The sequence below is a fragment of the Vulpes vulpes genome, chromosome 14 (genome assembly GCF_048418805.1).
Source record: "Vulpes vulpes isolate BD-2025 chromosome 14, VulVul3, whole genome shotgun sequence".
Taxonomy (NCBI): domain Eukaryota; kingdom Metazoa; phylum Chordata; class Mammalia; order Carnivora; family Canidae; genus Vulpes; species Vulpes vulpes.
Genome location: NC_132793.1, coordinates 102069623 through 102096578, shown reverse-complemented (window position 1 = coordinate 102096578; position 26956 = coordinate 102069623). Strand labels below are relative to the sequence as shown.

The following is a 26956-nucleotide window of genomic DNA, read 5'->3' as shown; positions in this document are numbered from 1 at the left end:
TCAATAGGCCCTAATGCCAACTCTGCTAGCCCCAGGGAGACCTGGCAGGTGACCCTTGACCCTTCCCTCAGAAGGTCTCTAGTAGGACCGAGCTCCTGGTTTCCTAACTATAGCTCCGGAATCTAGAGAGGACCTTTCTGGGACAGTAGGAACATTGCTCTCCCTCAGAGATGTGACAGGGAGGGAAGTCTGGGAGAGACTCTCCAGGGGAGCAGGGTAGGGCCAGGCTCACTTGAAGAGGAATACAAGAGCCTACCTGCATGGTAAGAAGATTTTTTTTATTTGAAATATAGTCTGAGCAACATGAATGTAGCCGAGAGGAGGAGGGGCTGGCCTGCCTGGGGCAGCAGCCTCTCTAATGGCACAGGAGAGCAAGAGTCCAAATATTCCAATGTCTGTGTACCCCCAACCCCACTCATCAGGAAAGGCAGAACAGCAGCAGAACAAAGACACACAGCTCCTTCTGAAGGGTCTGCCTGCCCTGGCTGTATCTCCTGCTCTCCTGGGCTCCAGAGGTGTGCTGCAGAACCTTCTCCCACCCACACAGACAAGAGAAGCCAGTGTGACAATTAATTCTCCAGGACTACTTTTTGGGGAAAAGAATCAGAGAAGACAGGAAGGAAGGGCGAGGCGATTGAGGGCCCTCACCAAGCCAGCCTGGGCAGAGCTCTCCAAGAGGGACCGTGCCAGCACCCTCATCCCCCTTCTCCGGCTCTGCTGGCAGGAAGGAGAGCTGCCGTCTGCAGGCCAGGAGAGCTCCGAGGAGACCCCTGGCTGAAGGCAGCAAGCAGGAACCTTCCGGAAGTGCACAGCGCTCGGGGGGCCTCAAGCCGAGTGGCCAGCGTTGGGGCTGGGCCACTTAAGCAGCCTGGGGTTGGAAGGACACAGATAAGAGTTGGGGTAGCAAGAAGCAGCACAAAGCCATAAATAACAGAAGCAGATTTAGAACTGTGAGGGTCCTGGGTGATCGCACATTTCCTGGGGCCGGGGGACACCCAGCACCCCACAGCTGGGGCAGACACTGCTCCAGGGCACAGCCGGCCACACTCACACCGGGGCAGAGCCTTTTATTTCCCACTGTCCACACAGCAGACGGAGGACGCCATGGCATCACCCGGACTGCACGCACTGTAGAGCCTCTGGTCACACCTGAGGGGATGGTGCATGGCTGTCCTGGTCCTGAGAGGCCTGTGGTTGACTCTGAGCATCTTGGGTACAGTCCTCCTCAGAAGCTGGGCCTAGTGATCTTGCCTCTGGGTCACCCAACAAAGGCTCTCCAGCACATTCTTCTAGTCCGTTCTCCCTGGTCTCCATGGATACCTCCTCCCCGGAGCCCTCCTCTGGCTCTGCTGCCTCCACAGCCACCTCTGCTGCCTCCTCCTCCTCCTCCTCTTCCTCCTCCTCCTCCTCCTGGTCTCTCACCTTGTGGACGATAAAGAGGTGGCGGCTGAGGGAGCTGGCAGAGGTGTAGCACAGGCCACAGAGGAGGCACTGAGCTGTGGAGTTGTCCGCTTGGTGCTGAGGTATGTGGCTCTGAAACTCGAGCCCTGAGTCTGTGGCAAAGCTACATTTCGCACACTGGAACAGGGACTTGTGCCTTTTGGTGGAAGAGACGGTTGCGCCATTGCTGGTGCCCGGAGTGTCCCCAGCTCCGCTGCCTGGTCTTTTCAGATGGCTCACCTGGAAGGGAAGATGGTGTGAGTCGGGGCCAAGTCCCAGACTGGACTCCCACACCTGAGCAGTGTGGCCCATGGACTTGCAGAATCACCACCCAGGCCAGGCTGCTTGCCCCAGCCCTGAACCATGGGTTTATATTTGGCTTCTTTCAGGTTTTTCAGTTTGCTTTTGTTTTTTTTCTGATGTAAGATGTGTCACCACAATCTGAAGATATGGGAAGGATAGAAAGAAGACCAAGTCCCTCCTACCCCACTCCCCAGGCTGCTCTCCAGAGAACACCCTATCACCTAGGTTCTGTGGCTCCTCCTTTTTGCACGCACAAAGATAAAATTGCTGCCTTTTAAAAAATGATAGCATTACATGCACACTTTTCTTCACCCTGCTTTTCCTACTTAATGACATGTACTGGCTGTTGTTTCCATGAGGACATACAGACACTTGGTTCTCCTAATAGTAGCACACCGACTCATCACAGGGGTGAATGGTTCCCACTGACAGATGTTTAGATGCGTCCTTCATTATTTGCTGCGCACAGCCCTGCAGTACAGTGCAAGTGAATCCTTGCGCATACCTTTTCATGCCTGAGGCCAAAGATACAGGACAGATAAATCCTAGGGACAGAATTGCTGGATCAAAAGGCATGTACGTTTGGAGGGTGGGGGTGTGCATTTTAATCACAGATGTTGCCAAAACGTCAACTGACAACCCACCTGCTATATGTGAAAGGGCTTCTGCCAACCAACACCCTTTTCTGAGTAGCCAAGAAGGAATGCCCTGAACTCCAGGCAGCTCTCAGAATTTCTCAGACATATCTGACCCTCTGAGGAGCAGCTCTCCCTACCAGGGGGAGCCTACTGTGAGGAGGGAACTATGCTGTTTCAGAAGTTCACCAGAAATGGGAATAGGGCATGGAACAGGGATAAGGTAAAAAAAAAAAAAACCGAGGGTCCAGGGTAGCAGGAATCTAGGCTGGCTCCACTCATAATGAGAGACAGAGAGAGAGAGAGAGAGAGAGAGAGAGAGAGAGAGAGTGTGTGTGTGTGTGTGTGTAAGAGAGGAGAGCGCGCCACATGGCTAAGGAACATCACAGTGACAGGGAAGCCACAGGAACAAAAGGCTACTGGGCAGTCTCCCGGGTCTCTGTCCCTGTCCTTTACCTGTGCACAGTCCCCAGGAGGGTCATGCCAGACTAGAGAATGACCACATCGAGGGAAGCTGTCAGTGCTGGTTGCTCCATGACCACCATTACCAGTGGGCTCCCTGTAACCCTCCTGCTGCCCCTCCAGCTCAAGGGGCTCACTGAACAAGCTATGCCAGTGGCAGGGCCCACACTCACCTGAGGGGAATGTCCACCCGGAGGTCTGACTTTGGACGTCTGGCTCAAATCAGGGTTTCTGATACCATGCATAAGGCTGATGTGGCTCTCTAGGAGGGAGGGCCGAGGAAAGCTAGGGCTGTCCTCTGTGCAGTACCTGCAGAGTACAGCCCCAGAGACATTGTGTAAGACGACAGGCTCCAGGGAGCCCAGTGCACACCTGGCAGGGAGGCAAAATAGGAGCGGCTTCTGGCTCCAGAATAGAGTCTGGGGCAGGCAGAGAGCTGGCTGGATGGTCATCAAGCTGGCTGAGTAGTGCTGGGCACTCCCCAGAGAAGTTTAGCTGACAAGGTGGCAGACAACAGCAAGTCAGAATATTTGTGCTGGTCCTAAGCCATGATCTTACTCTCCACTCCCTGATATCACTGCCCAGAAGTCCAGGTGATGCGCTAGTGGTCAGCAAGGAAGAGGTCAGGGTATGTCCTGAAGCAGAGACATGATGTCAAAGCCTCTTGGCCAGACAGGACACATGGTCCCATCATCACCACACCTCCTAAACCTCAGAGCCCGTCACACTGACTAGCAGTGCAACCCACGGTGAGGGAGATGGGCAAAGACTCAGGAGCTACCAGGTTCTAGAAGCTGGTTCCCAACCAGCCCTGCCTTCTGACGTAGCCACACCATCTTTCCATTAGAAACTTGCTTATCTCTTGCTTCCAACCCTTGATCTCCCAGCAGAGAAAAGCCCCAGTGATGCCATGGGCAGTCTCTGAATTTCAGGCTTCCTGGCTCCCATCTCCAGAGACTCACCCACAAGTGTAGACTTTCTTCACTGTGTCATGGTTGTTGCGGATGTGTTTGCGCAGGCTGTTGGGGGTGTGGAAGGACTGTTCACACTGCCGACATGGGTACCGCTTCAGCGTCTAGAGGAGATGACAGGATGCAAAGCATCAGAACTATAAAACAGGTCTGGGTGTATCTTTCTACTCAGGTGATGTAGGCAGAGAGGAGGATGCCCCCAAAAACCTCAAGAACTGTGGTACCCACCCTGCCCAGGCACCAGGAACCCTAAGGGGTCAGCCACACAAGGGGGCTCTGACCCCACAGGAGGCAAGTCCAGAGAATCTGGCACCGCACTGACTGTGTGAGGACACTTACCCGACCGTGGCTCTTTTTCATGTGGGACACATAGTTCTCCCGGTCAGGAACCCACTCCTGGCACTCCTGGCAGGTCCAGCCAGCGTTCCGCAGCCGGGGCCTGGTTTCAGCCCTGCGATGGGCCTCAGGCCGGCCCCAGCGGCTCGAGGGCAGGGAGCTGCCCCGAGCAGCCACACTTGTGGCTGGGGGCTCGGTGGGAACCCGAGAGCCAGGGCGGCTCGAGGATGTGTCCGATGAAGACTGGAGGCTTGACAGCTCGTCCACATTTCGGGGAACACCGTGAGTGCTCTGGGGATGGGGAGAGCGATTACTGACTGGGCAAGGGGAAAGATGCACAGAGTCAGACCCCCGACCTGAGGCATGTGCCCTCCTCCCCAGCCTCCTTCCCCTGGGCAGCCCACCTTGACATGCTGCATCAACTCCGGCTTCTGCAGGAACAAGAGTGGGCACTCGGGGCACTTGAAGACGCCCACCTGCGTCTTGCTGGCATTCTGGTAAAAATGCTGCTGAATGTGCCTCTTCTTGTTGAAGACCATTTCACAGGAGCACTTATAAATGAGCCTGATGAGACAAGCCCCAGGGAGTGAGATGGCCAGGCCCCCTGAGCAGAACCTCCACCCCATCTATGCTCTCTCTGAACCAGGGTCAGGTCTGGGGAAGCACTACTCAGAGCCGATGTATATACTCCCCTGGCTCAGGACATCTTCAGTGAACCCTGGGCACCTCCACCACCAGCCCCAGCTCCCTGGTCCATCCCAACACCTCCCCCTATAGTACCCAGACCACTTAACTCAAGCCCACAGGCCTGCTGGCCCTGGAGCTGCACTCACTGGGAGGGTTTGTGAGGTTGGGTGGGGTGCTGAGTGGCACTGTGGTCTGCAGTACTGCTTGCAGTCTTGAAGGCCATGGGACAGAATGCACATTTGTGGAAAACCTGGCAGTGTCGCTCCTGGATGTGGCTTTTCAGCAAGGCCAGGGTCAGATGGACAACCCCGCAGTGGATGCACCTGGATGATAGGAGTGGTGGGGTGTGGAAGGCATGTCAGACCCAGAAGTAGTGGTGGAAAAGGAGGGATGGAGGTCAAGAACAGAGCCATCTTGGGGACACCCTCTCCCCCTTCCTTGAGCACTCCACACATACATTCTGAGCTCCTGCTGCCATCTGCATACACATACATTGGGGACACCCTCTCCCTCTTCCTTGAGCACTCCACATATACATTCTGAGCTCCTGCTGCCATCTGGCATAGTGGGGTCACCCACACCTCCCAAGCCCAAGGCTATGCCTGGTATAGAAGGGGGAAGAAACCCACCCCACTCCTCACTGGCAGAGGATACTTTTCTGCAAACCAAAAATCTTTTTTTTTTTTTCTAAAGATTTATTTTTATTTATTTATGGTAGACAGAGAGAGAGAGAGGCAGAGACACAGGCAGAGGGAGAAGCAGGCTCCATGCCGGGAGCCCGACGCGGGACCCGATCCCAGGACCCCAGGACCGCGCCCTGGGCCAAAGGCAGGCGCGAAACCGCTGAGCCACCGAGGGATCCCCCCTGCAAACCAAAAATCTGAGCCCAGCTAAGAGAAGCTGGTGGGGAAGGCAGGGGGTGGGGGTGTCCAAAATGACATAAACAGCATCCTTTGAAAGCCTGTGCCTTCCACAGGCTGGTACCAAATGGGCAGCAATGGCCACTTAATAAAAGTGCTGTCAGGAACCACTGCGCTCGCCATAGCAGGCCTTAAAGCCCAAGAAGGAATCCTCTGGAGCAGCGCTATCCAGTGGAACCTGTGGTAGCAGCTGGAATGTTCTATACTGTACTGGCCATGTGGCAATTTAGATTTAATAAGATACAATGCAATAGCCAGTCATACTGGCCACATTTCAAGTGCTCAGCAGCCCAATGTGGTCGGTACAGCTTTGGATCACATAGCTCTTAAGTGTTGGGAGGGTCTCCCTGCTGGCATTGTGGATAACTTTTTACTTCTTTTTCTACCAAGTTGTATTTTTCAAGCTTTGTTTGGTGAATATACCACTTGCATAATGTAGGAACTGTCTTAAACAATTTCTTCTGAAATTGAGGCACGTTGGACTCTTCTGTTGACTTCACAATCTCTAAGAATCTGGCCTTCTCCTTCCTCAGACTCATAGGCCTCCATGATCTCCATGCCATCCTCCATCCCTTCCAGGACCCAGACCACCCCCTCACGCGTTCCTTCTTTCCTCCTATCTACATCCTCCCTCACCCGACCCCCATCTCCCCTCCATGAGGAAACACCTTCCCTGTGCCCAGCCATTCCTCTCAGGACAACTCTGGTCTCCCTTTGGTTGCAATATTGCCTGACCCCATTACCCCGACTTCCCAGTAAACACTAGAAGAGGGGCTGTTGCTTCACTGAAAAAAGGCACATCTTCACCTAAAAATTCTTTGACTCCTAAATAGAAGCCTTCAATTCAGTACATTAGCCTGTTTTCACAGTCCACACACATCATCACAGAATCCTATCTGGTCCGTTTTGTTTTTCTTCCTTTTCTGTGTGTTGCGAGGAATGGGAAATGGAACTACCTCTGCAAACTTTTTTTTTTTTTTTATAATATATACTTATACAGTTGACCTTTGAACAACATGTTCTTGAACAATGCAGGTCAAGACTTTTTTTTTTTTTAATTTTTTTTTTTAAATTATGATAGTCACAGAGAGAGAGAGAGGCAGAGACACAGGCAGAGGGAGAGGCAGGCTCCATGCACCGGGAGCCCGACGTGGGATTCGATCCCGGGTCTCCAGGATCGCGCCCTGGGCCAAAGGCAGGCGCTAAACCGCGGCGCCACCCAGGGATCCCTACCTCTGCAAACTTAATTAGCAACAAGGAGCAACCCACAGAACCAGAAAGCTGTTTGCAATGATCTCTGATGCGCACTCATTACTAAATTTGTACATTCTCTAGAGTTTCTACACAAGCTACTGAATTATATTTTCTTTTCTCTCCTGCTGAACAAAATAGTGACCAACTTCTAGCACACAGAAGTACTTCCACACCACAATGTATTGTGAGGAGAAAAAAAGTCCACATATTTCCAAATTCGTCCAAAGTGGCCAAGTACACCTGATATATATAAAGAATCTTAAAGTGTCCATATTTGTGTAGTGTGACCAAACTTCAGCAGGAGCAACCATACACCCTTCAAAAATGTGCCTAAAAATCCATTCCATTTACCGAATGGACATTCTTCAAAGAAGCCTCACTGAAAGTAGAGCATAAAGGTGTAAAAGAACACACACCAACCTCAGTGAAAGACTAAGTATGGCTTACAAATTGATGAAAAAGGGTGCAGAAGAGAAATCTGAACCCACAATACAACTTCTTTACCAATTAAGAGAAAATACACAATAATAGAATCATATGCTATGAAATATGAAATATGTTTTAGAAAAGACACAGTGGTACAATATTTAATTGTCCCAATAATCCCAAATAAGAAAAAATGACATATCATTAAGAATAACTGAAACTTGCTCCATTGTGACATCATTGGCCACTCTCCAAATTTTCAACAGAGTAGAATAATTCATACAATTCTAAAGTATGTGTATAATGTATATACATATTTTATATGAAACACATATACATAAAACATATATAAAATGTACAGGCTTTTGACAATGTCTTCAAGAAAAAGCAAAAATAACACAAAACAAAATACTACTGTAAGACTCTGTAGTAGAACTCAATGAAATGGAGCATAGATACACTTTCAGGAATTACTAAAAAATATAATACCCATAGATCGGATGGAAATATTTGCATATCATGTATCTGACAAGGGAGTTAAATCTAGAATATACAAAGAACTCTTACAACTCAATAGTAAGATAATAAATAACCCAATTTAAAACCAAATAAATATACATTTCTCCAAAGAAGATACACAAATATCAAACAGAAAAGATGCTTAACACTATGAGCCACTGGGGAAATGTAAATCAAAATCATAACAAGATGCCACCTTGCACCCACAGAGATGGGTCAGCAGAAGTCAGACAATAACATGTGCCAGCAAGGATGTAGAGAAATAAAAAATCTCATGCCTGTTGGTAGGAATATAGAAATGGTACAACTACTTTTGAAAATAGCCTGGCAGTTCCTCAAAAAGTTAAACATAGAGTTATCAGTTGAAGCATATACTCTACTCCCAGGTATCCACCCCCCAAAATGTAAAAGATATGTCTATACAACAACTGATGCATGAAATGTTCATCAGTGGTATTATTCATAATGGCCAAAAGGTGGAAACCCAAGTATCTGTCAACTGGTCATAAACAGATGACCAAATTGTGGTATATACAGACAGTGGAGTATCATTCAGCCATAAAAAAGGAATGAAATGCTGACATATTACAATATGGATGAATCTTGGCTAAAACTACATATTCTATGATTCCATTTCTATGAAATGTCCAAAATAACCAAATATATGAGGCAGAAAAGAAATGAGTGGTAGCTAAGGGATGGGGGTGGGGGATGGAAGAGTTATGAATACAGTTTCTTTTTGAGTGATGAAAATGTTCCAAAACTGGTTGTGACTGAACAACCCTGTAAATATACTAGAAACCATTGAATTGTACACACTACATGGCTGAATTATATGTTGTGTCTAAATAAAGCTGATACAAAAAATATATGTGAATATCTGAAGATCTTTTTTTTCTTTTTAAAGATTTTATTTATTTATTCATGAGAGAGAGACACACACACACAGGCAGAGACACAGGCAGAGGGAGAAGCAGGCTCCATGCAGGGAGCCGGATGTGGGACTCGATCCTGGGTCTCCAGGATCACGCCCTAGGCTGAAGGCGATGCTAAACTGCTGAGCCACTGGGGCTGCCCAATATCTGAAGATCTTAAGTGCAACCAATAGTGTACTAGTGTATACATCTTCTGAGTTCAACCACGGGTCACTGAAGATTTTAATGTCAAGATCTCCAGTAAGCCCTCTGGCTGAATCACATTACACTTTTCCTTACAAAAAGGCTTGACAGGGACACCTGGGTGGCTCAGCGGTTGAGCATCTGCCTTTGACTCAGGGCCTGATTCCAGGCCTAAGATCGAGTCTCACATCAGGCTCCTGCTGAGAGCCTGCTTCTCCCTCTGCTTATGTCTCTGCTTCTCTCTGTTTCTCGTGAATAAATAAATAAAATCTTAAAAAGAAAAAAAGGCTTGACAAACTGAATTGCTTTTGAGACACTGTTTCTTCTTACTCTTGCAAATGAAAGGAAAGTAAAATACTGAATTAAAAGACCAAGGAAAAAAAAAAGACCAAAAAAAAAGAAAAAGAATGCTATGAATCTGTGTCATCGGAAATTCTTTGACTTCAAAATTCAAAGATAAAAATTGCTTGAATTTTTAGTGGATTGGACTTGATCTTGGAACAAGAAACAGACACATGTAAATCAAAGTGAATGGTATTTCACTTTGATTTACAAATGTTACACAGTACTGTAAAAACACACATTCAGGTGTTTGGTTTAAAAATGTGGCTGATGGCACGGGGGTGGGGGAGTGGGGAGGGGAGGGGTGGGGAGAGGCACCCACCTGGCTCAGTTGGTGGAGTGTGGGACTCCTGATCTCAGGGTTTTGAGTTTGAGCCCCAAGTGGGCGATATAGAGTACGTAAAACAACAACAACAACAACAACAAAAGTGACCTGGGATGCTGCCAAGCAATGCTGCTCTGCAACATGGTGGCAAGGGCTCTGTAATAACCCATCTCTGGTTTGTCTGCTTCTCCTGCACTTTAGGGGACCCATCTCCCATAACACACAAAAGCAGCCAGTCTACATTTGGAAGTGCTTACATGGGGACTGAAGCCTCAGAGCCCCCACAGCCCCTCTCCACCCCTCTGCCCTGTCTGTGAGCTACCATCAAACTCAAATGCTTCTGCTCCCTAAAGCTCTCCAAGATCTACCTTCTCTGCATCCCTACAGTGGCTGTGCCTCTGCCCGAGCCCTTAGCCTCTTACCTGGACCATCACACTTGCCTCTCAACCAGTCTCTGGGTTCTGCCCTAACACACAAGTAAGCTTCCCAGAGCGATCTTCCTGAAGCACGGGTTTAGCCAGACCACTCCCCGGCTACAGATCCATCTGGAGCCCCTCACTGCCCATTGGAGAAAGTCTAAGTGTCTGCCAAGGAATACAAGGTCTCACCTGGGCCTGGCCCTACTGACGCTCTGGTCTCATTTCTCACCCATTCCCCAGTTCCTCTTGACCCCCTTTCCACCAAAATGTCCATCATTCCTGTAACTTATCAGGTATACTGGCATCCCTGCTCATACCCTTGTCAGACATGCTCTCCCCCTTTCGTTTGCCTGAAAACCTCCTAATATCCCTCTATGAAGCTTCCCTGACCCTTCCCCTACTGTGGGCCTCACCACCCCGAGTTATGATTACATGTATAGGTCTGTGACCTACCACACTGATAGCAGGGGCTGTGTCTTGATGCCCTCTGTATCCTCAGTGTCTGGCATAGCGCTGACGACAGTAATAAGTACTCGAAAAGGAAGTTAAGATTAAGAAATGAACTAAATCAATCTTTTTTTAATTCCAAAGAGAAGAAAACCTTACTAAATTTGGACAAAATTAATTTTCTGGTGTGAAAGTGATACCATAAAAACATCAGAAGATGAAACTCCCAAATGCAGCATATCAGAAAAGGGGGCCTCACTGAGTTGATGTAAATGTTAGAGATCAATCAGTATGTTTGGAAGGTGTTTTCTTCCCCATTTTGATCTTTTTCCTGAAAATGACTTCTTATCTATATTTATTTGACATGTGGAGAAGACTCAGTTTAAAATAGTTTTCTTGGTTTTACTATGAGGCTCATCATTTTTCCATTTTCAGGTTGTGCTTGTTTCTCACAAACTGACAAAAACTAATCAGTGTGAAGCTACAAGAGCCCTTTGCATTTGGCTCCAAACTTTGCATTGTAGTTCCATCTGTTACTGGAAACTGAGAACATCTAAAAGTACTGCAATTAGTACATTTATTATTGAAATGAGACTTTAAATTTAATATGCCAAACACAGTAACTCTGTGAGATTAACTTTATATACTTTTAAAAACCAATCTATTCTCCCTAAACTGTCCCTTCAAAGCTCCTTTTTCATGTTTTAGTTCCTTTTAACTCCTTGTTCTTGTCCCTCTCACTCTTCTTGCGCTCCACAAAATAAAAACACCTATCTGAATACCAACTAACATTACTGTCTTAGTAGCCTGAAGTCCAGGCCCCTTAAAACTAAAGCTCATACTGAAATGAGTTCTGGCCCCAGAAAAGGACCAGCCATCAGGCCAGCCCAGGACAGCAAGCCAGGCAGCACCCACCTGTAGCCCACTTTGCGGGCATAGTGCAAGCAATTTTCCTTCACGTGGGTCTGGAAGTAGGCAGAGCGGCAGAGGGCTCCACACTCCGGGCAGCAATAGGGGGACTTGTGGGCGTGGATCCGCTGGTGGGCACAGAAACTGCACTGGTTGGGCAGCAGCATCTGGCACACCTGGCAAGTCTAGGAAAAAACACCGAGAAAGTAATTCAGCCAGATGCCACAGCTGCCACAGGCTCGTGGCTCTCCAACCACAGCGGTCCAGCTTTCCTAGAACACAGGTCGGAATAGCCGCTCACCACACATGCTCTCCTCCAACCCTCCCAGGATACTTGGCACCCCCAGGCCTCAACAGAAGTGCTGATACACCCAAGCAAGCTTTGCCTTTCACCTTATTCATCAGAGATAGAACTGATGCTATGTTTCCAAAGATCATACTGCTTCTAGGACTGTGAGTGCTCCTTCCCTCAGGCTTATCAGAAGACCAGCTTTTCCTTTCCAGAGGCCAAAGGCACTTCTTGAAGTCTCAGAACTCACTACACTGCCAGACCCCCCAGGGCCTCTGTCCCTACTCATCGGAGGCAGTTCCTGCTCAGCATCTCTAGTCTGATGGCTTGGGGACTTCCAGAGCAGATCCAATTGGCTCCCAGAAGCCCCCAGTGCAGGGGTGGACTGAGTAGTCTTGCCAGTGTCCACTCCCTCAGGCCTGTTTGCCCACTCGGGGGTGTCTTGAGCAACAGGCTGACCACATATGCCCACAGAGAAGAGCAGAGTGGGCAACAGCTCCTTCAGTCCCAGACTCAGGAGAGAACCGGGGCAGCAGGGTGGATGGTACAACCACTGCTGCTCTAGCGGGCACAGAGCACACAGCCTAGAGGAAGCAACAGACTGCGCTGGTGCCTGCATCGATAGAGCCCCCTCTAGGTCAAAAGGGGACCACGGTGCTCACTTTTCACCACAGGGGCCACTGACCCAGGCCCAGAGGAGGTTGCTTAGAGGAAAAATCATTAGGGACGACAGGAAAAGAAAAATCCAGAACATGGAGCCTCTACAGGACATACAACCCAGGTTTCTCAAAAAAGTAGACTTCAAGGGAAAAACAGAGAGAAAAAGGAAATTTATAGATTAAAAGAAGTTTAAGAGAACTTTTCACATTGCAGTGTATAGCACTTATTTGGACCCTGATTCAAGCGAGCCAACTGTAGAGAGAAATGAGACAATCAGAAATATTTGAACACTAACTTGATGATGATACTGGGACATCTGACACTTGGCATTAAGCTTTGATAATAAGAAGAAATTATCATTATTATTAATTTTGAGATGCAATGATATTATGTTCATTTTCTTGCCAAGGAAAACCTATATATTTTACAGATACATTCTGAACTATTATAGATATGGTGACGCTGGAATCTATTTAGAAATAACCCATGAGAGGGGGAGGGATGGGTGAGAAAATATGTAAAACGGGATGGCCAGGAGTTAGTAATTGTTAAAGAAGAGTTCATTATACCATCCTGTCCACTTTTACATATGTTTGAGACATTCCATAATAAAAAGGCTTTTTTAAAAAAAGATTACTCTAGGGGGAGCTTGGGTGGCTCAGTTAAGTGTCTGCCTTTGGCTCAGGTTGTGATATCAGGGTTGTGAGATGGAGCCCACATCATGCTCTGAGCTCAACAGGGAGTCTAAGACTCTCTTTTCCTCTCCCTCTGCCCCTCCTGCCTCAGTGCTTGCATGCAAATGAGCTCTCTCTCTCTCTCAAATAAACCTTTATATACATATAATATTAAACTAGAAAAACAAAAACATTCCCTGAAAATTGAAAAATAGAAACTAAATAGCCTAACAATGTATCAAGCTCGTGACATAACCATATAGAAAGAAGACTTGTTCCCAGTGACCTTTAAAATGCAGTATTTTGACTTATACATCCTTAATGTGATCTATTCTAAGAGTAGAAAGAACTGCAAATATACCTTTGACTTTATGCAGTTATCCTAATGTTTGAAATGATATTGGTATTGATATTTCAAAATTTTGCATATATATATATATATATATATGGTAGGAAAGCCTTAGGAACCAAGATTTTCAGTATAAAATCAGTTACATAAAAACTATAATTTTACATTTGAATACCAGCATACTCATGATTTTTCTTTTTTTTAAAGTAAGCTCTATGCCTAATGTGGGGCTCAAACAACCCCAAGATCAAGAGTTGTGTGCTCCACCGCCCCCCCCCCCTTTCTTCTTTTTAGAAACATATACTTCTAGGATACCTAGGTAGCTCAGTTGGTTAAGCATATGCCCTCAGCTCAGGTGGTGATCCCAGGATCCAGGGATCGAGTCCCATAGCTAAGCTCTCTGCTCAACAAGGAATCTGCTTCTCCCTCTCCCTCTCCCCATTTGTGCTCTTGCTCACTTGTTCTTTTTCAAATACATAAATAAAATCTTTACCAAAACAATACATATACTTCTTGGGGTCCCTGGCTGGCTCAGTCAGAAGAGCATGCAACTCTCAATCTTGGGGTCATGAGTCTGAGCCCCACATTGGGTGTAGAGATGACTTAAATAAATAAAACTTTTTCAATAAACAAATAAATACAATAAAAACATATGCTTCTTAGCTCTGGCCACTGCAAAGGCCTAGTCGCAGATACACCCAGCAAGCATCTCTGATACCCAGAACATGACATCTAAATACCATTCCTTAGGCAAGAAACCTGGCTCCTCCGAAGGATGGCCAATCGCCAAGTTTAGCACAAGAAATGTGCCCAGGACATCTTGTTGGGGCAGTGAGGAAGTTTCTCAGGCGTCATGAGTTCACGTCCAGAGGACACAGGAGCCAGCTGGACGGCATTCCACAACTGAAGACAAAGCAGCCTGACTACGGAAAAGTGACTGAGCCCAACATACAAAACAGGTGAAAACCAATGAGTTCATTGTAACAGCCATAGGAAAGGCTGCCTCATACACATCAGGGTGTCTAAAGACGAAGTCAAACAGACAGACGAAACAGCAAATGACAGGTGCTGGTGGGAATGTGGAGACACTAGAACCCTTGTGCACTGTTGGCAGGAGTGAAATGGTGCAGCCGCTGTGGAAAACAGTGTGTGTGGGGGCTCCTCAAAAGATTAAAAATAGAGTTACCATATGATCTAGACATTCCAACTCTGCGTACATACCTGAAAGAACTGAAAGCAGGAGCTCCAAAATATATTTGTACACCATGCTCATAGCAGCATTATTCAAGCAATACCCAAGGGGTGGAAGCAACCCAATGTCCATCAATGGAGGAATGGATAAACAAAATGTGGTACAAACATGCAATGGAATATTATTCAGCCTTAAAAAGGAAGGAAACCCTGTCACATGCTACAACATAGGTGAGCCCTGAGGATATGATGCTAAACAGAACAAACCAGTCAGTCACAAGAAACAAATACTACATGATTCCACTCATGAGGTACACGGAGTAGTCAAATTCACAGAAACAGCGAGCAGGAGGGTGGTGGCCAGGGGCAAGGGGGTGGAGGGGAAACTGTTGAATGGGTATAGGGTTTCAGTTTTGCAAGATGAAAAGAGTTCTGGAAATTGATTGCACAACAGTGTGAATGTACTTAACACTACTGAACTGTACACTTTAAAAAAATGGCTAAGGTGGTAAACTTTATGCTATGTGTATTTTACCATAATTTTTTAAAACAACAGAGCCGGGCCTCTTAATACACTATTTGAGACTCAGGATATCAACTCACTACTGTAAAAACTGTTAACTAAGGGAAACAAAGTTAAGTAAATATCCCATTTTGCAATATAAACTATATTTTATTTCAAGGTAACCAAACAGCCCTCATCAAAGAAGGAAAGACATTTTATACAGAACTCCAGCTAATAACTGAGAAACAAATAATAATATTACAAAACACCTTTCTTCAACTCCCAATAAAACTAGTGACTCAAGGAGCAATTATTAATGAATACTAAAATAATTAGGTGAAGGGGAACTTTACAACAAAGGGATTAGAACATCACCACCTAAACTCACTGATCATTTAGTATCATTACAAGTGAGACAATCAAGGACTCTGTGCCTCTCTGAAGTCATGAAATATGAAGAACATGATACTCCCCTCTGCAAAACTGCCTATTTCTAGTCTCTATCACCAATAAAATATGGGGTACTTAAGAACAAATTAATTGTATAAGGAAGCATCAGTCAAACCCATAAATGTCCTGAAAAATTGCAGAACACATGAACTAGTTTCTTCAACGAATCAATGACATGATAAAAAAAGGTTGGGAAGGGCATCTGGTGGTGGAGTAGGAAGTGGTACTGTTCTAGACTGAGGAATTTAAGAGATAAACAAATGCTAACATGTGGGACACCTGGGTGGCTCAGTGGTTGAGCATCTGCCTTCGGCTCAGGGCATGATCCCAGGGTCCTGGGATCAAGTCCCGCATTGGGCTCCCCAGAGGGAGCCTTTTTCTCCCTCTGCCTATGTCTCTGCTTCTCTCTCTGTGTCTCTCATGATTAAATAAATAAAATCTTTAATAATAAAAACAAAAAACACATGCTAACATATGGTCCATGTTTGGATCCCAATTCAAAACAAGCCCAACTACAGAAAGATCATTTTTGACATGAAAGGAAAATCTAAATGTGGACTTGTCTTAGATAACATTTTAAAAAATATTTATTTATTCATGAGAGACACACAGAGAGAGACGGGGGTGGGGGGTGGGGGTGGGGCAGATACAGGCAGAGGGAGAAGCAGGCTCCATGCAGGGAACCTGATGTGGGACTAGATCCCAGGACTCCAGGACCACGCCCTGGGCTGAAGGCAGGCGCTAAACCGCTGAGCCACCCAGGGATCCCTGTCTTAGATAACATTAAAGAATTGTTCATTTTGTTAGAGGTGACAATGACATTAGAGCTAAATAAAAGCTTAAGACCAAGAAGAAAGAGTCTCCCTATGCTGATGTCCTGCCCAGCAAGGTGGCTGGGAATGTGAGAAGGACATTCCTCCAGCCCAGGCAGGGGGAGACTCCCAGGGAGAAGCCAAAGGCCTATGCCCGCTCTCCTGCAGCCCCTATACCAACCGGAGTGAAGCCTAACCCCACCCTATCCATCTATCCCTCCTGCAGCCCCTACACCAATCAGAGTGAAGCCTAACCCCACCCTATCCATCTATCCCTTCCCTCCGTATGGCCTAAAGCCTGGGTACCATCCCAGGAAACTTAAGTCCACCAGCTAGCAAGGTAAGGTTTTGATCCCAAACCTCAAGCCTGATCCTTTCCCTGAGATTCTGAGACCACATCTATCAGTGGGAGATCTTGTGAGAGATTCGAGCTGGGCTGAGAAAACCCTGACAGCCTTCCTGGGTACCCTCTCCCTTCTTGTCTGAGGGCTCTTGCCCAGCTCCCACTAGAGGAAAAGATGCAGGATGGGAAGGGTGTCAGCCGGTGGGGAACAGTGTGGAAAAACACCAAGCGTCAGACCTCCACTGACAATGCTTCTGATCACATGACCTAGAAGGAGCATTGAGCTCTGCATGGACAGCTCTTCTGGGGACAGCAGGAAGGCTGAAGCCTCAGGGCAAAGGGCAGGGGTCACCACACTCCATCTGACTCATTGGAAGCGTTGCAAACTGAGGAGAGAAGGTGAGGATGGGAGGGGACAGCGAGCCTATGGCACTTTGCAGAAGGTCCACAGGCCACCAATCTTGCCTCATGTCTCCACCCCGATGCCCCCCAGCCTCCTCAAGTGCACTTGGCACTTTCCTGAACTTCTGTTCCCTACACCTGGAACATGCTTGTCCCTCCCCCGCCCCTACATTCCCTTTGCAGGTCCCACTCAAAAGTCCCGTCCATACAGCACCTGCCCTCTGCCCGGAGTCACCATGAGCAAGTCCCTGCAAGGCACTCTGTGCAGCCATGTTCACAAGCCTTTTAGCCCCAAACTTCATCTGCTTCACACTGGAGCAGCTGTGTAGCGAGCCCTGTCTCTGCTGGGCTGCAAGAGCTGACCAGGGAGCCTCCCAACACAGCGCTCACTTGGAAGGCTTTGCGCCAAGCTCATGGGCCAGCAGACTAGGAAGGACCCAGGCCTCTGCTGAACCGGAGTGAAAAGGGCTGCTCTGTTTCCCTCCCAGGCATCTGCAGCCCTGTTTGAGGAGGACAGGGGGCTCAGGGAGGGGGTGGCTCTGGTCTCAGCTGGGTGGAAAAGAGTCCCCTGGAGGAGGAAGAAGAGAGACTTCTGGAGGCATGTCAGGAGGCCTGCTTTCACAGGACCTTGCAAACACAGACAGCCACTGACACAGAGGTGCCAATGGCTATTTTCAGCACAGACTGTCTTCAAAAAAAAAACAAAATCCAATCTCATCAGCGTACCAAAAATTGGAACAAGCTGATGAGCGTGGTGGCCTCCCTAGAGTGGTGGGGACACAGATGAAAGAGGTCCTGAAGGCCTGTGCAACAGCACGTGTGCCAGTCTACTCTCCTTCCTCGGTCCTACCTCGGCACTACCTCGGCCTAATGCAGTGTCTGTCCCCACAGGGAACTGCCCCGACAACACAGTGCCGAGGGTACAGACTGAGGTGTGGGGCAGGGACATACTTCCCCATCCCCAAACTCTCTGGGCACGTGCCGAGACCGTACTGACACCTCCCAGAGACCAGCCCAGGCCAGACGAGGGGCCCTGCTCACCCAACAGAGTGGGAGCTGAGCAGAATGTGGGACATGGCCACAGACACAGCTAGTAAATCTTCAGAGTGCCCCCCCAAGCTGGGGGCAGGACCCTTTCCCCAACCAAGACCAAGCGCTACACATTCAGGAGGGTCACTAACCAGCAAGCCAGACGTCTTCTTCTAAGACTCCTAAGATGCCACCAGTGCCCCCGCACAAGGAGCTTTCCTCCACGCCCAAGCATGGAGCTCGTGTACACCCGGGGGGCCGACAGCCATCGCAGGAAGGCTCTGCTTACCAGCCCCTCGCTCTCCTCCGCCGTCCTCTGGAAATGTGCAGCCATAGCCACGTAGTCGCGTATCTGCCTGTGACATTCGAGACACTTGATCCCGTGCCGGATGAGCCTCACGGGGTCTGGATAGAGCGGCAAAGCCGGAAGGCTTGGGCTGGCACTGCCTGACGTGAGGCCACATTTGGGGGACGATGGGGGGACTGGGACTGCAGGGGCCGGGGAGGTCCCCGGGGCCGACACAAACATCTGGTCCACAGAGATGGGCTTCACGAGCAGCTGAGAACACTGCATGACAAGCCCCTTGCTCTTGTGGTCACGGGCATGCCGGAGCAGGCTGCACTTGTTGTAGAAGAGCAGTGTCTGCGAGCACAGCGTGCACAGCACCTCTATGTGGACACTCCGCCGGCCATAGTGCTGGCTCAGGCTCTTCTCTAAGGCAAACGCATCCCCACACTCCAGGCAACAGTACCCACTGGCCGGTACGTGGATCCTGCTGTCCGCAGGTGGGCTGAGATTTGGCGCGTAGAGGGGCACGGGGTTGGAGCTGTGCAAGACCCTGTTGAAGACCTCCACAACCAGCGGGGCAGCCTTCTTCACCTGGTGGACCAGGGGCACCGACATCTGTGGCAGCTGTGGCTGGCTGCGCCTCTGTGCCGAGGACTTGGCCGTCACTGACGCAGCAACACTGTGGGGAACGAGGTTCAGATTGGCCAGGTGCACAGCCTTGGGCAGGAGGTTGGCAGGCGCCAGGGTAGAGGCCTGCAGCGCTGTGCTCTGCTGCTGCTTCTTGCCTTTCTCTGAGCTGGGGACAGCCCCCTTTGGAATCCGAGACCCTGAGCTGCAGCAGGGAGATGCCAAGTCAGTGGCCTTCGGTGCGCTCTCATCCCCTTTCTTGTCACCCGGGGGGCTCCCGGAATTTGTGCCTACCTCCGGAGAGTGCGCCACTGCCGGCAAGGCAGTGACCTCGTCCTCTGGCACCTCGCTTGGGGCCTCGGTAATGGCACTCCCTAGAGGTGATCCAACGGGGGACTTGCTGGGATCATCAGGGTCTGGCAGGATCCTTGTGACGGTCCGTTTGATTTCCCCTGATGATGTCTTAATGGTTTTGATTCTGACTTTGGGAATTGCTGGTGGGGAGCTGGCAGCCACCGAAGGGGAGCCTTTGCTGCTGCTGTCACTGCAGATGCTCCGAGGGCTGTCTGATGGCTTGATATTCTTTCTGGTGGCCTCCAGAGGGCTCCGGGGACTCTTTGGTGACTTGGGCATTTTGGGGCTGCCTTTGGAGCCCTCTTTCGTGGGCCCTGAGGGATCCTTTGTGTGGCCAGGCTGGTCCTCCTTGGTGACATTGGCCACTCTTTTGGCCTGCAGGGCCACCAAGGCTGCAACACAAGAGGAAAGCTTAGAATGAGCTGGCTTCAGACGCTGCCGAGGGGGGACTGATGAACAGGTACCAAGCTCCAGGGTGAGCCCCTTAGGCTCTCCAGTACTGTTGCTGGGGTGGCTGTTGAATTCCAGAGCTTCCCCAAAGAATCGACTGGCATCCAGCTCCTTGTGAGGCTCCCCCACCTTCTGCCCACCTCTTTCGTGTTCCCCCAATGGCAGAGGCTCTGGCTTGGGCTCCTTCTTACAGAAGTGATCAAACATGTGGAGCTCTGGGACTGGAAACTTAGCCAGAGCCTCCAGGACTGGGCCCCCCACAGGCCCACACCCAGGAGGGGGTGGGAAATAACCGTCTGAGTGCTTGGGCTTCATTCCAAACCCATTATCTTTGATGGCATCCTCAGGTTCTGGGCTGGAGATTGGACTGAACTGGTTAAAGGTCGGTAACGGCTCTGACTTGGAAGGTTCTAGCTTGCCAGAGAAACTCCTGGTACTGTCTCCATTCATGAAAGTGGAATCAAACTTCCCACAGTTGTGGCCCAGGCTGTGGGGATCTGGAGGCAGGTCCGAGCCCCGGAAACCATTGTGTAGGAGGCTGGGAGCAATGTGGTCTTTCTCTGCTTCAAATGACTCCTGGCGGCTGGTGTTCTTGACAATGACACTCACAGCCGGCACATCTGAGGATGAACCTGAGTGAGACAAGGACACACTCTCATCCATACACATGCCTGGAGGTTTGAGGGGACTCTCATTCTCCTCACTGGGGGTCTGGATGGCCTCCTTGGCATCAAGGCTGGTGGGGTCTGGGATGTCAAAGGCAGCCAGAAGGTCATCGAAATCTGGAGTTTTCATATCCCCCATGGCTGGATGCTGGCAAGGGCTACAAGAGAAACAGAACAGAATCAGTGATCCCCAGGATCCCACTGGACTCCATCCAGCACCATCTTCATCACACTGTCACACATGCACACAGCCAGGATGCACATAGGCAAACCCCCAGATTCTGGGAAATCACACACCTGGCTTTTACCCCAACAGGTTTCCAAAATGCTGGAGGTATTGGGGGAGGGGTGGAAAGAGAAGTTTATATGCAGTGACGCCTGGTCAGACCTAAGCATCAATACCTGGAAATTCCTGGCTGGTTCCATAGCCAAAAAGAGAGAGCACTCATACCACACTCCCTTAATTTCTCAGGGACTATTATCACCCCCTAACCACATGCACTAGTGAAAAATCAATCATTGAGACAGACGGACGGACGGAAGGAAGGAAAGAAGGAAGGAAAGAAGGAAATGAACAAACCATGGCTCAGCATCTCTTTTCTTTGGAAAACTTCTGATTCATAGATGAGACATGACTATAACTTCTGCTAATTAAACTCCTAATATTAAATCATTAATTTTGTAATTTTGGTTTCTTGCTGCTACATGAATTCAATCAAATCCAAGATGATTTGCTATTGCCAGGATTAATGCTAACTGTCTCATAAATAAACTCCAGCAAATTATATCATCTCCTAGGCCTTTTTTTTTTTCTCCTTAGTCAGTGTCTGCTTGATTCCTTTTCATCTACAACTGTGATTGGCTGGCAAACAGACAGCTAAACATGAGGGGCAGAGCGACTCTCAAGTGCCACATGGTCATCAAATGGGCCAGGGAATAGTGTCAGGGAAGACCCAAATTTTATTTCAACTTAATACAAAAGAAAGGAAACCCCAGCTGTTTCCTTCATGCTCCAGAGAAGGAGAACTATAGCAGTCCTGGGATAGGGGAGAGCCAGAGTACTGGGAAAGAGGCCTCCTGTCAGGAAATCACTGTCACATTCACATTCAGATGAAATATGGAGCTAGCTGGCTCCAACCTGCTGGAAAGAGGAAGAAAAACCCCACCAACTCCCTTGCTCAGCCCACGGATCCAGCATCTTCTTCGGCATCCCAGAACCTCACTCGCCTATTTCTTACACCACACTTACACTGAAAACCTGTCTGGATATAGAATGACACGACTCTTTCAGAAAGCAGCACTGTGGCTGCACAGAACCAAACATGGTAAATCCTTGGGTCCAGGAAGCCTAAGGCTTATCCTAAGAACAAAAATTCCCGAAAGCTATATACAGAAGGACATCCCTTATTAAAACAACACAAAAGACAGAGACACACAAAGAATCTAAATGTCCAAGAAAAGGGATTGATTAAATAACTGATAGACTAGGGGATCCCTGGGTGGCTCAGCAGTTTGGCGCCTGCCTTTGGCCCAGGGTGCAATCCTGGAGTCCCAGGATCAAGTCCTGTGTCGGGCTCCCGGCATGGAGCCTGCTTCTCCCTCTGCCTGTGTCTCTGCCTCTCTCTCTCTCTCTGCCTATCATGAATAAACAAGTAAATAAATAAATAAATCTTTTAAAAAACAACAATAATTGATAGACTATTATGTAGCCATTAAAAATCCTAATTATGACATTTACACAGCAACATGGAAAATTACTTATAGTGCTAGGGCTCCTGGCTGACTCTTGTCACTGGGGGGATGTGACTCTTGATTCAAGGTTGGGAGTTCCAGCCCTATGCTGGGGGTAGAGATTACTTAAGAAAAATCTTTTTAAAAAAAAAATCACTTATAGGGGATCCCTGGGTGGCTCAGCGGTTTGGTGCCTGCCTCTGGCCCAAGGCGTGATTCTGGAGTCCTGGGATCAAGTCCCACATCGGTCTCCCTGCATGGAGCCTGTTTCTCCCTCTGCCTGTGTCTCTGCCTCTCTGTGTCTCTCATGAATAAATAAACAAAAATCTAAAAAAAAAAAGAAAGAAAAAAATCACTTATAGTGCTAAGTTAAAAAAAATATGAAAAATGTCAGACTATAAGAATGTAAAGCTAAATATGTATTTGAGCCAAAATTAAAAGAAAGAGAAAAATAATGATGCAGGGTGGTGGGATTACTGGTGGTTATTTTTTCAAAACTCTTTTTATGGTGATAGATTGCTTTTATAATTTTAAAAGGGGTAAATAAAGGGGGAAAAAACCCACTTAGGAAAAAGTCGCCTGGGTGGCTGAGTCAGTTGAACTTAGTTTAACTCTTAATTTCAGCTGAGGTCATGATCTCAGTCTCCTGGGATCCAGCCCTGCATTCACTGGGCTCCACACTCAGAGGGGAGTCTGCTTGAGGATTCCTTCTCCCTCTCCCCACTCATGTTCTCTCTCAAACAAATAAATCTCTTAAAAAAAAAAAAAACCCACAGGGAAGCAGGTGGCATAGCAGAGATATATCTATCACCACCCGTGGGATCAACAAGTTTGCAGGGTTGGTTTCTTGCTCCGTCCCAACTCCCCAAAAAACACATCTGCCTGCTGAAGAGTTCTCATAGAAAATGAAAAATATCTCCTAATGGGAATATATCTAATTATGGTAGATAATAATAAAGTGAAATACCAATTATCTAAACTAAATACAATTGGCAGGATATCTCTTTGAAATGAGATGTAAAGTTCCTGAACACAAATAACCATCCCCTGGAATAGGAGCTCATAATCAAGGGGAATATTCTGGCTATTGGTGAGAGCACTAATATCCCAAAACCAAGTAAACCACTAGATAGGTGGATCCTAACTTTAAGGAAATGCCTCTGTGATATATGCTGGGTAAGTTTGTTTCTTCCCCTCCCCCCCCCCTTTTTTTTTTACCATCTAGGGAAAAAAAAAAGATTGAGGGAAATAGGCAGAGTAGATTGGTCTTTTTAAGGAGCTGAAAAAACATGTGAGGGAAGAGAGGCAGTAGTTGGTGGTATGTGCAAGGATTAGTGGGGAACCTACTACTGTCCAACGTGAAGTCACAGGAGCTTAGAATAGAGAGTTATTACATCAGAAGAAAGTAATGCTCTCCACACAGGGAAATCTCAGGGATTGTCTGAGAATGGTCAGAGATAAGGTAAGGTATGTTTTTGCAAGGAAATTCAGAGCAGGGATACAGTGTAACAGCTTAATATCGGCAGCAGGAAAATCTTTATAACCTTTGGATCTTAAATACCAAAGCTGACGCTTTTAAAAGCCAAAGATCAAGTCCTGTTTTCTGTTTACTCATAGTAAGGAAGACCAAAAACAGCAGCAAACAATAGACATGAACAAGGGACTTTTGGTGTATCTGCTTGTATGCCTTCAAAACTTGCTCTAAAGTATCACACTGCTTATAGGTAGAAAAGAGAAATTAATCAAAATGTACCCTGTTATAAAAGCAAAGAAAGAAACTATAAAGAAAAAGACTACCAACAATAAGTTCTAGTCGTCAAAAACCTGCCAGCACAAAGTTAGCAGGCAAACAATAAACTGACAGGAATATCTGCAAGGAGACAGTTACCATCATTAATGTCTTTACTATAGAAAAAGCCTTTATGAAGCAGTAAGTCCAAGATAAGCAGCCCACTAGGAAAATAAGCAAAGGTACTGAGCACACAATTTAGAAAAGAAACAAAAGTGGACAGCAAATACATAAAAACACAGTTGCTACCTCTCAAGGAATTAGAGAAATACAATTTAAACAATGAGAAGCCATTTTGGGCTTACCAAATTGACCAAGATTTTCAAAAAGTAACTCCTGGTGTTGGTGAAGATGTGGTCAAGTAAGCATTTCATTTCCTTCTGTTTTTTGTTTTTGTTTTAGGTAGGCTACACACCTAAGAGAAACACACAACCCTGAGATCAAGACCTGAGTGGAGATCAAGAGTGGACACTTAACCGACTGAGTCACCCAGGCACCCCTGATAAAACCTATTTTAACATCAATTTAGCAATGCATACATGAGGCCCAATAATTCAACTTCCAGAAATTTATCCTAATATAGATGCATGTGACAAAGATAATCACTGCATACTTATTTATAGCAAACTTCCTTCATAACAAAAAATGAGACACAACCAAAGTCCCAAGAGAAAATTGGTTCAATAAATTATGGTATAGGGGATCCCTGGGTGGCGCAGCGGTTTGGCGCCTGCCTTTGGCCCAGGGCGCGATCCTGGAGACCCGGGATCAAATCCCACATCGGGCTCCCGGCACATGGAGCCTGCTTCTCCCTCTGCCTGTGTCTCTGCCTCTCTCTCTCTCTGTGACTATCATAAATAAATAAAAATTTTAAAAAAATAAATTATGTTATATTAACACAACTAAATAATAGGCATCATTATAATACAATATTTACAGCTATGAGAAATGCTCCTGATACAAAGTGGGAAGGGAAGGATACTGTAATGTATATATATATATAGTAAAATCTCTATTTAAAACAAAAATTTTTATTATATACAGTGTTTATGAAAAGGGCTAGAAGAACATTCTAAAATCTTAAAAGTATCTCAACAGATGAGATTATTTTCTTTCTTTTATCTGCATTTTCAATTTATTTATTCAAACTATTTAAGTTATACTGCTTACATAATTTTATTAAGTTATATTTTAATACACAAAAAGAAGAAGAAATTAGGAAGCTTTTTACACAGGACTCCAAAAATCACTAATATAAAATTCTTGAAGCACATCTGGCATGACTCAGCAGACGACTGTCAGCTAGAAAATCAGTGAACTAAAGTTAACTGAAATAAAAAGTGTAGTCAAAATAAAAAGCTTCAGCTTTTTATTGTGTCTGCAACCTGTTGTAGGCTGGGAAGCACAAACCTCACACAGCTGCTGATTTAGGCAGGGACAGCATTTGGGACCAGAGCCTGGGTATGGCCTCTACCCCATGTCCACAAATACCAGCCTAGAAACCTGGCTCACCCTGCAGAGCACACAGCAGGGTGCACTCCGAAGCATCTGAACAGACCAGATCAGGCCTGGTGAGCTCACCAAGTGATCTAGAGTGGCCTAGTCAATAGGCAAGGCAGGCTCACCAGTTCTCTGTGGCCTAGGCTAACCATGGTACAACATGAGCCACCCTCATGGGGATAAGGAGCAATTCCATGACTGTTGAGAGTGACACCGTACTCTTTCTAGGTAAGTTTCTCTTCAGGGAAGATATAAAAACTTAAAAATATATAGATATCCCTATTTTTTATTACAGGATCTACTACTTGCCCAAGAAATTTTATCAAACACTTAAGTAAACATATCAACAGACGAAGGAGAAGGAACACCTTAATTCTAAAAAGACTTTATCACACACACACACACACACAAAAGACTTTAACAGGCCTGATTAGCCTATTAGAATTCTTTGAGGGGGTAGAAACAATATGATTATGGCAGAACTAGTAAGAATCTCCACAGACTCTAAATGTTTAAATTCCACCAAAAAATAATTTTAAAAAACTGAAACCTGGGTGAATGTATGTTGTATGTATGTGTGAGTGTGATTGTCATTTATGAAGAACCACAAGGAGTGGAGTTCTGAACCCATGGACCAGGTCTGGACTCGAGCTTAATACTTCCATAAATCGTAGTTCCCAACCCATAAGAATACCCAACTTCATATACACATATGTGGTCTCAGCGACCAGCCATTAAAAACACCACTACTGGGGATCCCTGGGTGGCGCAGCGGTTTGGCGCCTGCCTTTGGCCCAGGGCGCGATCCTGGAGACCCGGGATCGAATCCCACGTCGGGCTCCCGGTGCATGGAGCCTGCTTCTCTCTCTGCCTGTGTCTCTGGCTCTGTCTCTCCTTCTATCTCTCAAGAATAAATAAATAAAATCTTTAAAAAAAAAAAAAAATCACTAACTCAGTTGAGAGTCCCACTTTTTTTTTTTTTTTAATTTTGTATTGGGGGGATCCCTGGGTGGCTCAGTGGTTTAGCGCCTGCCTTTGGCCCAGGGCGTGATCCTGGAGTCCCCGGATCGAGTCCCACGTTGGGCTCCCGGCATGGAGCCTGCTTCTCCCTCTGCCTGTGTCTCTGCCTCTCTCTCTCTCTCTCTCTCTATCATGAATAAATAAATATTTTTAAAAATAAAAAATAAAAGATTTTGTATTTATTTATTCATAGAGACACAGAGAGAGAATGAGAGGCAGAGACACAGGCAGAGGGAGAAGCAGGCTCCATGTAGAGAGCCTGACGCAGGACTCGATCCAGGGTCTCCAGGATCACGCCCTGAGCTGCAGGCAGC

General features: G+C 47.1%; 1 protein-coding gene across 5 annotated transcripts in view; it reads right to left on the bottom strand.

Moving 5' to 3' along the window:
- Nucleotides 1-257: 257 nt before the first annotated feature.
- Nucleotides 258-26956, bottom strand: part of ZNF592 (zinc finger protein 592) — a 75294-nt gene continuing 48595 nt past the window's right edge. For all 5 annotated transcript variants that reach the window (XM_072737348.1, XM_072737352.1, XM_072737351.1 and 2 more), the window contains 8 exons: nt 18507-20760; nt 11520-11698; nt 4981-5157; nt 4552-4711; nt 4151-4438; nt 3803-3915; nt 3014-3149; nt 258-1680 (listed from right to left, as the gene is read on the bottom strand). In XM_072737348.1, coding sequence (XP_072593449.1) covers nt 1144-1680; nt 3014-3149; nt 3803-3915; nt 4151-4438; nt 4552-4711; nt 4981-5157; nt 11520-11698; nt 18507-20760 — 3844 coding nt within the window. In that variant the 3' untranslated portion in view covers nt 258-1143. The remainder of the gene's footprint in view (nt 1681-3013; nt 3150-3802; nt 3916-4150; nt 4439-4551; nt 4712-4980; nt 5158-11519; nt 11699-18506; nt 20761-26956) is intronic.